This window comes from Montipora foliosa, chromosome 6 (genome assembly GCF_036669935.1).
Source record: "Montipora foliosa isolate CH-2021 chromosome 6, ASM3666993v2, whole genome shotgun sequence".
Lineage (NCBI taxonomy): Eukaryota > Metazoa > Cnidaria > Anthozoa > Scleractinia > Acroporidae > Montipora > Montipora foliosa.
Window position 1 is genome coordinate 62,681,205 of NC_090874.1, and position 12,500 is coordinate 62,693,704.

Consider the following 12,500-nt stretch of genomic DNA (forward strand, 5'->3'; position numbering starts at 1 on the left):
GAAGTTTTTGGATTTTTATTCGTTCATGCGACACAAAAGAGGTAAGTATGCCCCCACCCCCACCCCCTGGTTCTTTGATCGGGATTCGAACTTATGAATATGTGATAGAGGTGAACTGAGCTATCAAACCCCGTTTGGGCCCTGGTAACGTACGAGTTGACTCCTTTATATGGGCTATGTAGGGATGTGCGGCCCAAAGGGCATGGGTCATTTTGGTCTAAAATAGGGTATTGATTTTGACTTTTTTGGTCTGAAATAGGGTATGGTTTTTGCACTTAAGTCTTGAATTGGGTATGTTTTCAAGGAGAAGCTACTTCTACATCATTAGGCGATAAGACTATCAACAAAAGCCCTCATGAAATTGTTACGCCAACCGTGCTACAGCTAAAATATATATGAAATAGGGTATCAATTTTTTGGTCGGGACTGAAATAAGAAGAGAAAATCATAGATTTTGGTCTGAAATAGGGTAAGGGTTTCAAGAATCCGGCCACACACCCCAATCCAATTTTTCTGGGAGTACATCTTACGTTGTTCAACCAACTGCGATCATCTTTCCAAGGGTCTTTGTGCATGTACCGGAAAGCATTGTATTTTTGGTCACTTGGGACCAGTCTTTATTTGGAGTTGTTTTGTTTTCTGTCCTTTGTTCCTTTTGTTTTACATAATCTGTGCTCCGGTACCTGCAGAAGGAACCCTTTTCAACTATTACGCAGTTCCAATACATGAAACTTGAAGTTCATGTGATCTCATTTGTGAACTTAGTCGTTTTGATCATTTCATATTTTTATACATTTTTAGAATTATAGCAGTTGCCAACTCGGACGCCTCAGCTCCTTTGCCCACTGTGCACCCACTAAATGAAAAGAAATCTATTTTTATCCTGTGACAGTTCTCTTAATTTTGTATTATGTGACTGTGTAATTTCTAGAATTAGTTGAAATATCAAAAGTGTGCAATAAAGGTTCAAAGGTTCCTTGAAAGCTGATGCATGCGCAGTGCAAACAAATGCTGGTTCTGTTATCGGCTAACTCTCTTTGCAATAGCTAGACCTTTTTCGCTTGTACATTTTGTTTTCCCAATACAAAGCATGTGATAATACTCAGGAGTTTTGGTCCTTTCTTTTGTTCATTAAAAAGAGTACATGCAGACACATTCATGCTTCCATGCGCTCTTTTTAATGAGCAAAACAAAGGACCAATCCTCCCGAGTATTATCACATGATTTGTATTGGGAAAACAAAATGTACAAGCGAAAAAGGTCTATTAATTGCTGAGACACGAAAACACCTTAGTCCAAAACGGCCCCCATTTTAGTATTCTTTTTTGCTTATAAATTATCCCTTGATGCCTCGTTCTTAAACTAAAATTCAAAAGAATATATATTTAACCTTGAACGAGGCACCAAGGACTAATTTGGAAGCAAACAAAACAACTAAAATGGTCATTTTGGAATAAGACGCATAACGAGCGACACAATCATCCTGAAAATATCCTGGGCCGTGATGAGCATGGACGTTTTAATTCATTCATTCACTCATTCATTCTTTCACTCACTCACTCACTCACTCACTCATTCATTCATTCATTCATTCATTCATTCATTCATTCATTCAATCATTTATTTATTCATTCATTTAAGTTTGCCGTGAATAGCAGAAAATACGCAATCTAATCCAGTCATGCAAAGGTCACTGCAAACCTTTCATCCAAAAATGAAAATGTTTTTTAATTTAAGTTAATAAGTGCGATGTCTTTAATTTATTTAATATATTATTCTCTGTTCTTAACTCAGGGTTCTTTTTGTTTTTTGTTTTGTTTTTTTTCGTTACGCCAGGAAATGACGAGGAAATGATCGAAATCCCTGACGTAAATGAGCACGAAAGAGGACAAGGTTTGGTTAATTGTGGATTTTTAACGACAAAAGGCTTTTACATATTCGGGTTTGTCGACCGGCTTTGTCCCTTCTTTTAAAAGCTTGCGCTCTGCGGCACCCATGAGTAATTATAAGACAACATAATACAATTAGTAACGTATGCTGAGCAAAGCCACCTTAGCGGGAGATTGGTTATGATAACTGGATCCATTAATTGTTTCAATATGTGTTGGAATATTTTGCAACTTGACATTGAATGAGGTTTGATATTTGAAACCACTACCAAATTCAAAATCATTTTGGTTTCGCATGGCAGTGGCGCACCAACTTGAAATAGGACTTTATTAATTAATAAAGAGTAATAGCTAAACAATAGTTCGATAATTGAAGTCACCCAGTTGCTCTGGCACGAGCCTTGAATGGAAGCTGAAGGTGCGGTTATGACTGGAATGGTTACTCCAAAACATAAAATACCAAATGATCTCACTAAAGTTTTAATAAGTTTGATTAAATATGGTGTCACCAGAACAATATATGAAAGCTAACCATTTCGAGTCGGCGCTAAGACCTAATCATTAGAGATCAGTGCCTAACCCAGCAGCTATTCTCTGCATAAACAGAGTGTCGTTTATCTGTCAGGTATTGCCACGTAACCTCATCAAATGTTACACCTTTATATGTGTCACGAAGTGTCTCACCTTATTTTGGAGTAAACCGGTGTGGGCACTTTTCTCCCTCGCTAGAGACTCCATTTCATGCTTGTTCCAGTCCTAACCTTGAGCACACACAATAAGCCAATATCAAAAATATCATAATATTCTTTGTTTGTCCCTTCAAAATTTTGTATTAGCATTGCTTTTATTTTCTCTTGGGACTTATAATGGTCCGAAGAGAAACTGGAAACAATGCTTATGCAATGTTTTGGAGGCACAAACAAAGATTATTATGATATTTTTGATATGGCCAATTGCCGACTGTGGCATGGGTCTTTCTCCCTTTAAAGCTAGAAAACTTGTCGTAAATAGAAACGCCAAGATGGCTGAAAGGACAATTCTTCTTTCATAGAACAATAGAAGAGCATAAGAGACCGTTTCACAAATATTGCCAGAATGGGATAAAAGTGCAATGAGCACCATTCAAAATAAACTTGGGTGTTATCCGAATCAATTAATCCCTCAACGAAAAACACTCAAACTGAAACAATTTTTTTTTTTTAGCGGAAAAAGATCTAAAGAAATTTATAGAAAGCGAAGTGGACTCCATAGGCAACCAATGGACTGTTGAAAAGATCGAACGAATCGTCACTGCAGAGAATTTGTGCTCGTGCAAAAACCCAATAGATGTGGTTTTCATGGTAAGTAAAAAGTGGAGCAGCATATAACTTCTTTTTCTTTCTTACCTTCCGAGGAGTCCCAAGTCAGCTGCAGTGCAGATTAATGGGCGCAAAAAGTTCGATTACCCTGAAAAAATGATAAATTCGAAGTCATTAGTAAATGAAGCTGTTTCCGAAGCAATGAAAGGGCTTTAACGCACCGAGAGCTGTTCTATAACGACAAGGATTGTTTAGTCAAGCACACAATCCAAAAAGCACAACAACGATGGGGTGGCCCTTGAAAATAATCAGGGTCCCAAAGACCCGTGGGGGTCAGATGTCAGTGATATTACAACATTTGAGAAACAAACGCAGCAACAAGGAACCAGCGGAAAGTTGTAAGAGCAAACGAAAAGCGAGGAATCATGGTTATGCATAATTCGAATACGTGCATGACCAATGAATATGTGATGATTGGTTTTGCTCTACCTCTGATTGGTGCAAGAACATTGCTATACTGGCAACCCAGTAATTAACCAGTTTACGAGAGTGAGAAGTACAAAACCATAACAGAGGAAAATAACTCAAATTTGACCCTCTCCTGCATGAAATGTGCTCTAAATGTTAAACAACTATCATTCTGAGGTGAACCGCAAACTGAACGAGTTAGCTGAAACCTGGACGGAAAATACTGGCTTTCTTACCAAGCTTGCAGAGCAGACAGAGGATTTTGCCGTGCAGCTGATTGATCAAGTGAATGACAACAAGGAGTTGGTTAAAAGCGATGTGGCTGAAAATGTTCACAGCCAGGCTTCGATGTTAAGTGGTTTAACCGACAAAGCCATCGTCTACTCGCAAAAAAAGGTTCGTGGGAAACGGCCATTTGCCTCTCGCTTACGATTAAGGAAGTTAAAGTGAACCTAGGATAAAAAAAAATCACTTAATAATAATAATTTATTACTTATTAGGCGCAAATTAGCATCTGAATATGATCAAATGCGCTTTCCTTTATTAGTCAGATTTTGGAAATGTTTGCTTAACACCTGGCTGGAAAAAAATTTGCGCTTCGATTTTTGTCCAAAGGCAGTTTAATTTGAGCTTAAGTTTTATATTTCACGGTTCACCATCAAAACTGACCGATTGGACCTCAGAGGAATGAATCCACGGAAACGTGACATGAAAGGCTCACTAGCTTAAAATTTCAGCGTGTGGATGCAGCTTATTATTTATGCAAAATGAGAGTTTATAAATCAGTCTGAAAGCCTAAACCCCCTGTGCTGCATATTAATTCTTCGGCGTACGCACGCATTGCATTTTTAAACTAGTGAGCCTTTGACGTCATTTCCTCCTCAATCCAGCTGTCTCAAGAACTTAAAGTTTATTATTAGCGGACTATTTAAGAGGACAATACCGGTTAAAATGAACAGGTGTCTTTTTGAAATCAAGGCTTAAGACTTTGGTCGCTTAGTGTTTAGCAAACATAGTTTTGAAAAATAAGAATTGATAATTTGGTCACGGGGGCACTTTAAGCAACGACAAAGGCGACGGCAACGAGAACGTGACAAATAAATATTTAAGCAACAAAGGACTTTTTCCGTGTTTACATAGCCTCCTCTTAACACGAGGGAGAGTTGGGAGAATTCGAGACAGTTACGCAAACCCGAGACAACCGTCGAGAATTCTCCCAAATCCCCTTCGAGTGTTTAGATGAGAAAGAAAAAAAAGTCCCCCATTGCTTTTATAAAATATTTCTCAAAGGTAATTCGACAAATGAAGGAAAATGCTGGTCTTTTTACATCTTGATTGAAACAGATTTTCTTGATAACCGTTCATATTTCAATCCAGCCAATCAAAACGGGCGTCTGAGAACACATAACCAATAAAAATTCATGTGATGTCACAGCCGTGTTTTCATGCTCTCATCTCAACACAGCTATTGACCATTGAGAGTGCAAGTACTATCCTATTTGTTGTATAACTGCGTATTTTAGTGGGCAAAAACAATGGTTTTGCACGCCCTGCACGTGCGTTTTTCTTTTGGGAAGAACTTCAGCACTTTAAGGATAAATTTTCGTTTTCTCACCTAAATTAAGCGCCGTTCCGACCCTTGTCATGTTAAAAGGATAAAACAGTCACGAAGTGATTGCAATTACGTGAATTTATATTGCGAGATGACGTGGCAACGACCCACCTTGAGTTGCTACTTAACTTGGATGATCTTCAACACATGCACGTTAACCAAACATGTAGTTATGTTCGTTTATTTCTGGTAGCTGGTGGCGCACCCGTTGCTGTTCAAGAGGCTCAAGATGAGATGGTTGCTAGGGTTGCCAGAGTTTTTCAAGCGCCATCGGATTCTTCTGTTTCCTTTAATCGTGATAGAAACATTTCTGACACCAATACTACTGCCAATCATTGGGATTGCCAGCTACAGAGATCAAAAGAAGGTACTCTTGACTTTTTTCATTTAGAGAGAAATGTCCACCCTTTAATTTCTTGATTTTGATTCTTGTAGTTGACAACGATTCCCTACCCACCGATACACACCGATAAGAAAAAAAATTCCATTACATTTCTCATGGATTTTTTTGGAGTAAATCAAAGGGTTATGAACCAAAAAATGTAACTTATTTGGTTTTGCTCTTATTTCCACCAGATTTGGTGGATTTGCAACCAAAAGACATAAAAACATTTTCTCTTCTAAATTTTTTTCATACCCAGCTCTCATGGTCATTTGACAAAATTTGCAGAAATGATGCTAATTCTGATGACTGTTATTTTTTTTTTGGGGGGGGGGGGGGGGGGAGGGAGGGGGTAATAAAAGAATGTATTTTTTAAAAAATAAATTCTATCTGGATTTAGACTTGGATGACTTGTGAATTATTGTTTGTTATCCATGTTACAGTGCCGACTGCGCATGATCAAGTCAAAAATGCCGGACGAAAGTGGGATAGCTTTCTCGCAACCTGAAAAATTTCCGGGGAAAGCGTTAGGTATGAGTATAGAAGAACAAAAATCTCTTTCTTAATGCCAAATAGACCACACACTTGATGTTGCATGATGTTCAACCTTGTGTTTTGAATAACGTCGGGTCTTCCCTATCCAGAGAGATCTCTAAGAAAAAATTGATACAACCGCATCAACCATTGTAAGAATAATTTGAGAACTAACATTTCGTGACGTAGCCCTTTGTCATTAGGGATATTTAGCATCGCGTTTTCAAAGCCATTAGCCGTTGCTGCAGTGGCAGAAATAGCCTTGAGCACAAGATTCGGCATTTAGCGGGGAAAAATGCGTTATGTTGTATTATTGTTTTACTTTTAATTCAAACGAGCCAGCGTTCTCAAGGATGTGCAATTAATCATCAACAGTGTGTCCATTCAAAAGTTAAAGCATTAAAGAACATAACTTATAGCTATAAACGTGAGTTCCTACATAATTTTAAGATGAAAGGCGCTGCGGGAAATCACGTACCGCAAGAAGGGTATCCAGCCGTCAGAACTTAAACCGCAGACCGCAAGCTCGACCGTAAGGCCATGTCACGTGACACTCGGAGGTTTTCCGAATAATACGCGATGCTTAGTGACTTCATTTGCTGTGACGAACGGCTCGCGTTCAATACGTCAGCTCACAAATATTTCTTACGGTGATTAACTGATACCATTTACAGCGGTTTTCAATTGAATGTCGTAAAACAAATACCAAAGTAATTACTTCGACCAATCAGAGCAGATGCAAACAGCGCAATGAACCAATCCAAATTCGTAGCAATTCCGTGTGACTTACTTAAATCGCGCGTGTAAGTCGCGATTGGTTTTGGTTTTCCTTCTCATTGGTTGATAAACTGGCGACAGATTTCTTAACCAGTCACTAAGCGTAACAATTGGTGATTATACATATACGTCCATTATGATTGTACGTGTTTTATAACCTAAGTCTTTTTTTTTTCTTTTTAACAGACACATACTATGCTTATCTTCTCACTCCGTTTGTGCTCTTTGTGAAAGACAAACTGAGTCAGGTCGCTTTCATCTTGCTTCTTTGTCGTGTTTGCATGTTGAGCTCAACTGTTGCACCGAGATGGGAGGAATACTTGATATTTATCTACTTCTGTGGCATTGTCCTCAGTGAATACCAGCAATACAAAAGCTCGCCTTTAAAGTACTTCAAGTAAGCTATATGCCATTTTAAGTTTTCTAGTAGAGTAAAACCCTAAAAGATAACCTATGATTTGATTGGATTCATGATTTATCATGAATTTTATTATGATTTCATTTATCATTCTGTAGTGACTCAGGGCTAGATACACTGCCACTTAAACACAGTCCTTTATCATTGAATAAGGACAACGGCGTGGAAAAAACTAAAGCTACAATAAATTGGTGGTCGGGAGAACTTCTTCATGAAAGTCCACCTCCATGACTACTAAATCACGCCGCCTACTAATTAATCGATTTTAAGTGCTTTACTGTGACGATGATTACAATTACCGAATTTTTTTCCGTACAAAACATTACCATACGCCATGATGGTGTCTGCCTCATTCAAAAGAACCAAGGGATCCAGAACAGACACGTCTTTAAACATCCTGCAACGCCTGCTGTACTACTGCGTGGGCTGGGTGAGGATCCGCCGCTAAAGGGCTGATAGCGGCTGCCAGCGGTGCCCGTACACGCTGATGTCCATAGATTGATTGCTTGAAAAGCGCATTTGAATGTGTAAATATAGAAAATGCGCTATATAAATCCATTACATTATCATTCGGTATTATCCTTATCGTTCTTCTTCTTCTTCTTCTTCTTCTTCTTCTTCTTCTTCTTCTTCTTCTTCTTCTTCTTCTTCTTCTTATTATTATTATTATTATTATTATTATTATTATTATCATTATTATTATTATCACTATTATTATTGTTGTTGTTGTTTGTGTTGTTATTATTTTCTTACAAACAAAACACCACCTAGTTGCGAAAGATGATGCGCCACCAGAATCCCGTCCCAGAATCCCCGCGCGTTAACTTTTACTGATTCTGGAAATATTCTTTGCCGTCGCCTTGCTAATTCCTCGTTCCCCTTAGAAAGAAAGGCAATGGTATTTTAAATGGACAAGTAAATGGAGGCTCCTGTCTCAATGACGGCAATATGTTCTTTCTTTTTTTTTTCTTTTTTGCGACTTTCCAGGGACATGTGGAATTACATCGACGTTTTGGTGCTGATCATTTACCTCTTCATACTCGTTATGCGACTTGTGGTTGTGATTCAAGGAGGAGAGCCCTCCAAAAATCGTTTGTTGGAAATCGCCAGCTACCTCTACGGTTTCAACACTTTGTTGTTGATTCTGCGTTTTTCCAGTTTTGTTGGGCTCAATTCAACCGTCGGTCCTCTTCAACTTGCTTTTTTTCGCATGTGTGTTGATTTGTTCATTATTCTCATCCAATTCATCTTCATCATTGCTGCATTCTCTGTGGCGATAACCAAATGCCACACTGCGGGAATGTCTTACGTTGACATTAATGGAGACTATGTCAGCAAGAATTTTCGGTAAGTATTACATTTTTATATATTTGTTTTCATTCTCACTCCACACAAGAGGTACTAGTTATTCGTCCAAAGTTAGTATAAGAAGGCTCTACCCTGCCTCCTCTGAGCTCAAATTCCCCAATTAACTTCAAACACTCTACTGCGATTTGCAGCCTCGCTTAGCTGCAAAATTAGCTATCTGATAAACGTTCATTTACTAATACCCTAACCATGATGAGGGATCATATAGGGATCATGTCTGAGCCCCTCCAATTTATGGAACAATTTTGCAGGTCTTATCAAAACGAGGCTGGGAAAATTTAATTAAGGATGGATTTAGGAAGCTTCGTTTAGCTGTCAAGAATTTTGTTGATGAAGAACAAAATTTCTCCTTTACGTGTTTATACTACATTGATTTTCCGGCTAATTTAACTCACTCCAATGAGTTGTTTCCCGCAGCTGCAGTAATGTCATGTAAAAAGCGAGGATTTATTTTAATACTATAATAAGATGATTTCAATTCTCTCACCACGCTTGAATCATTATGGGATCCTTTTGCAAGAAGCTGTAGCTGTAGTTGTGTTAGTCCATGCTATCCGTCAATAAATAACATTGTTGTATAGCTGAATTCTTCCCCCAACAGCGCGCGCTCAAATTACTTTGAGGTCACATGACATCTAACAACAAAACTGTTTCCCGCCAAAAGTCTCTGAGCGGGCAAAACTGCAAAATCTATGACGTCAGAGGGTAACTGCACTGTTACCCGCGAATGTTGACCGACGACTGCCGTTGCTGTTGTCGTTGCAGGTTTTTCTTTTTGTGCTGTATAACTAAATTTACTAGTTTGGGTCTGTTTGACGCTTAAATAGCCATTGTTTTCTTTCCTAGTCCTGATCTGCTCGCCAATGTGACAGGACTACTGATGTGGTCTTTGTTTGGCCTGACCAGTCAGTCAGATATGGTGGTAACTGATTCACCCGTCGCTACGTATGTTGTGCATGGTTTGTACTTCGCCTTCCTTATCCTGTCCGTTATCATGATGACCAATATACTGGTAGCTTTGCTGACAAAGACATTTGATAACGCCTCGGTAAGACGATGCAATAGAAATTGAAAGTTGTAGGGCAACATCAAAATCGGCATCATCATCATCATCGTTGTGGTCGTCGTCGTCCTTATGATATCACTATTAATTATAATTATTATTTATTTATTTATTTTATTCAGAATATCCACATAATATTTATATAATTTTCCATGTCTTTGTCATGCAGGAGCTTATTAAGGGGATCCTCTATCTACACTAATTCCTTGAGTCAACCCTTTCCCAATTAATTTATTTTAAGGAAGATGTTGTTCCCGCGAAAAGTATCACATTTCCCTTGACGCTGAGAAAGCACTGATTTGATTGGCCTTTGAAACAGTGGGCGTGGTGAATTTCCCAAGGGAGGCGTTCTATAAATAAATCTACTTGGGAAAGTTGACTCCTAGTCCAAGTCTCGGAGATAGAGGACCCCCTAATGAACTTCTGTCATTATGCGTGGGTTTTTGAGGTTTTAGTCCTTAAGGCTGGTTTTCACTAGCGACGGAGTCGGAGGCAGAGTCGTAATCGGAAGGGCAGAGCGATATGATCTAGTAAAAATCAAACTGTCGGAGTGGGAAGCAGGATACTGATTCCGCTTATGACTCCGTCGCTTACGATCAAGTGAAAACTGCACTGTCGGAGTCTCACGCAGAAGCGGAAGAATTTAAACAATCACAATGCTCGATTCCAAGTATTGTGATTGGTTGTTCTTCCGCTTCTTCTTTCCACTCCGGCAATCTAGTTTTCACTGGATCATAAGCGACGGGGTCACAAGCGGAGTCGGAAGAAATGGAAACGTTTTGATTCTTCCGACTCCGATTCCGTCGAGCTTATGACTCCGCGTACGACTCCGATCTTTGATTTTCACTAGGTCATAAGCGCACTTATCATATGGCCTGTACGGCCCAACGCGCGCTTTTATTGCAAAACTATTGGGAAAATGCCTTTATGCGGGCCGTACGCATTAGCACGAACAGGGCCTTAAAAAGCCGTACTGCCCTACTAGGAACAGATACTGCTCCGTGCGATGAAATTTTAGGAGATTTCGTTGCTTTTAAACATCCAGGTAATTTACAGCCAGAAAAGCAAAAGCAAACAACATATTAGATAAATTTTCTGTGCAGATTTTTGTTTTTTATTTTGTCCTAACTTCATCTTCTTAGTGCTCATAAATAGTGTCAAGAGCCCATTTGATAAAATGCTTATTGACTGAGTTTAGGTCGGGCCGGACAGGAAAATATTTGGCTCTCGGTCATGGCGCACGGACTCGCTGCGCTCGGTCCGTACGCCATGAACTCGGGCCAAATATTTTCCCGTCCGGTCCTCCCACTCAGTCAATAAGTATATATTACGACTACGACTACAACACCAACTCCGTCGCTAGTGAACGCGATGATCAGCCCGAACATGTGAAAACTACCTTATATTTCATAAAGAAAAGCAATTATCTCTAAATGATGTGCAAGTTAGAAGCGAAAAAGTCGATTCCACGTTCCGGATACATAATCTTCCGAATAAAAGGGCGAAAAAGTCACAACGTAATAAAAAGTAAATTTTTATTTCGGTGATGAAGGTTGAGCTGCGATTCAACCAAAGTATTTTTTAATTGAGTGATTTTATTTTTTAGTTTTATTACGTTCTGCGGTTTTAACCCTTTTATTAGAAAGATTATTTCTAAGTTGTCAGAGCCAGTCACATATAGACTACAAGGTGATAATGGTGATTTCTTTGCTTCCTTGCTCGCTCCGTTTGGTGAACGGGTAAACCGTGGTCTGGCAGTTTGGACGTTACATTTTCTACGGTCGGACCGATTTCATCGTGTTGAAATGGAGGCAGGATTTGTCTGTGTAAATTACCAACAAATAGTTGCCTCCGATCCTGCAAGGTGGGTCTCCTATCCCTTGATATGTAGAAGAGAAAAGGCAATTATTTGAGTTACTGGGTTAACAGTAATAAATGGACCCTCTAATGTTATCAGTATACAACTAATAATTAAATACGGTAATATAATTAACATGCCAATTTGTCGATAGAAAGCGTTTAGCTGTACCCAAATATACTTGAAAGAACCTATTTAAGACGTAGATAACTCTCCAGTTTGAGGTCTTGATTGTTTAATAATAAGAGAGATATTAGGCACCAAAAACTGGAAATCTTTTGCCCAGTGCCAACAAAAGCATCAATGGACCCGTCCATTCTAAAGACGTTTTTTAAAACATAAATTGCACAAAGATTACAGAGTGAAATGGGCTCATTTGTTTATAACAGCAATTTCAATATTCAGTGCGGGTGCGGATTTCTTGGAGAATTAATACGAAAACGACGAGCTTATGCAAACCCCACGCAATCAACAAACTGCTCGCGGAATTGATTCTGAAAACAATGGCCCCCATTAAATCGAATGTATAACAGAAAAAATGAACGAGTCCCACACTAATCCAGTGATATTACAGATCCGATTCCAAAGAGTTGCATACATGGTATCAGTTACACCTGTCTTGTTTAAATACTTTGTCTTGTAGAACAACTCAGAGATAGAATGGAAATTTGCAAGAGCGATTCTTGAGAACCAGTACAGGAACTTGCACCCCATTGTGGTGCCCTTCAACTTGATTACAGTGCCTGGCCTTTATTTCCTTTTGAGGGGAGGAGACGATCCGCGTATCTTGGTAAAAATAAACCAATTTTTTATCATTAACTTTTGAAACTAAG

The 12,500-nt window shown here is 39.0% G+C and overlaps 1 protein-coding gene across 3 annotated transcripts in view; it reads left to right on the top strand.

Moving 5' to 3' along the window:
* Positions 1–12,500, top strand: part of LOC138008086 (short transient receptor potential channel 4-like) — a 32,982-nt gene that overhangs the window by 17,080 nt on the left and 3,402 nt on the right. For all 3 annotated transcript variants that reach the window (XM_068855275.1, XM_068855277.1, XM_068855276.1), the window contains 10 exons: positions 1–41; positions 1,837–1,893; positions 3,093–3,229; positions 3,833–4,051; positions 5,461–5,634; positions 6,093–6,180; positions 7,147–7,357; positions 8,366–8,725; positions 9,593–9,794; positions 12,311–12,457. The exon at positions 1–41 is cut by the window's left edge. In XM_068855275.1, coding sequence (XP_068711376.1) covers positions 1–41; positions 1,837–1,893; positions 3,093–3,229; positions 3,833–4,051; positions 5,461–5,634; positions 6,093–6,180; positions 7,147–7,357; positions 8,366–8,725; positions 9,593–9,794; positions 12,311–12,457 — 1,636 coding nt within the window. The remainder of the gene's footprint in view (positions 42–1,836; positions 1,894–3,092; positions 3,230–3,832; positions 4,052–5,460; positions 5,635–6,092; positions 6,181–7,146; positions 7,358–8,365; positions 8,726–9,592; positions 9,795–12,310; positions 12,458–12,500) is intronic.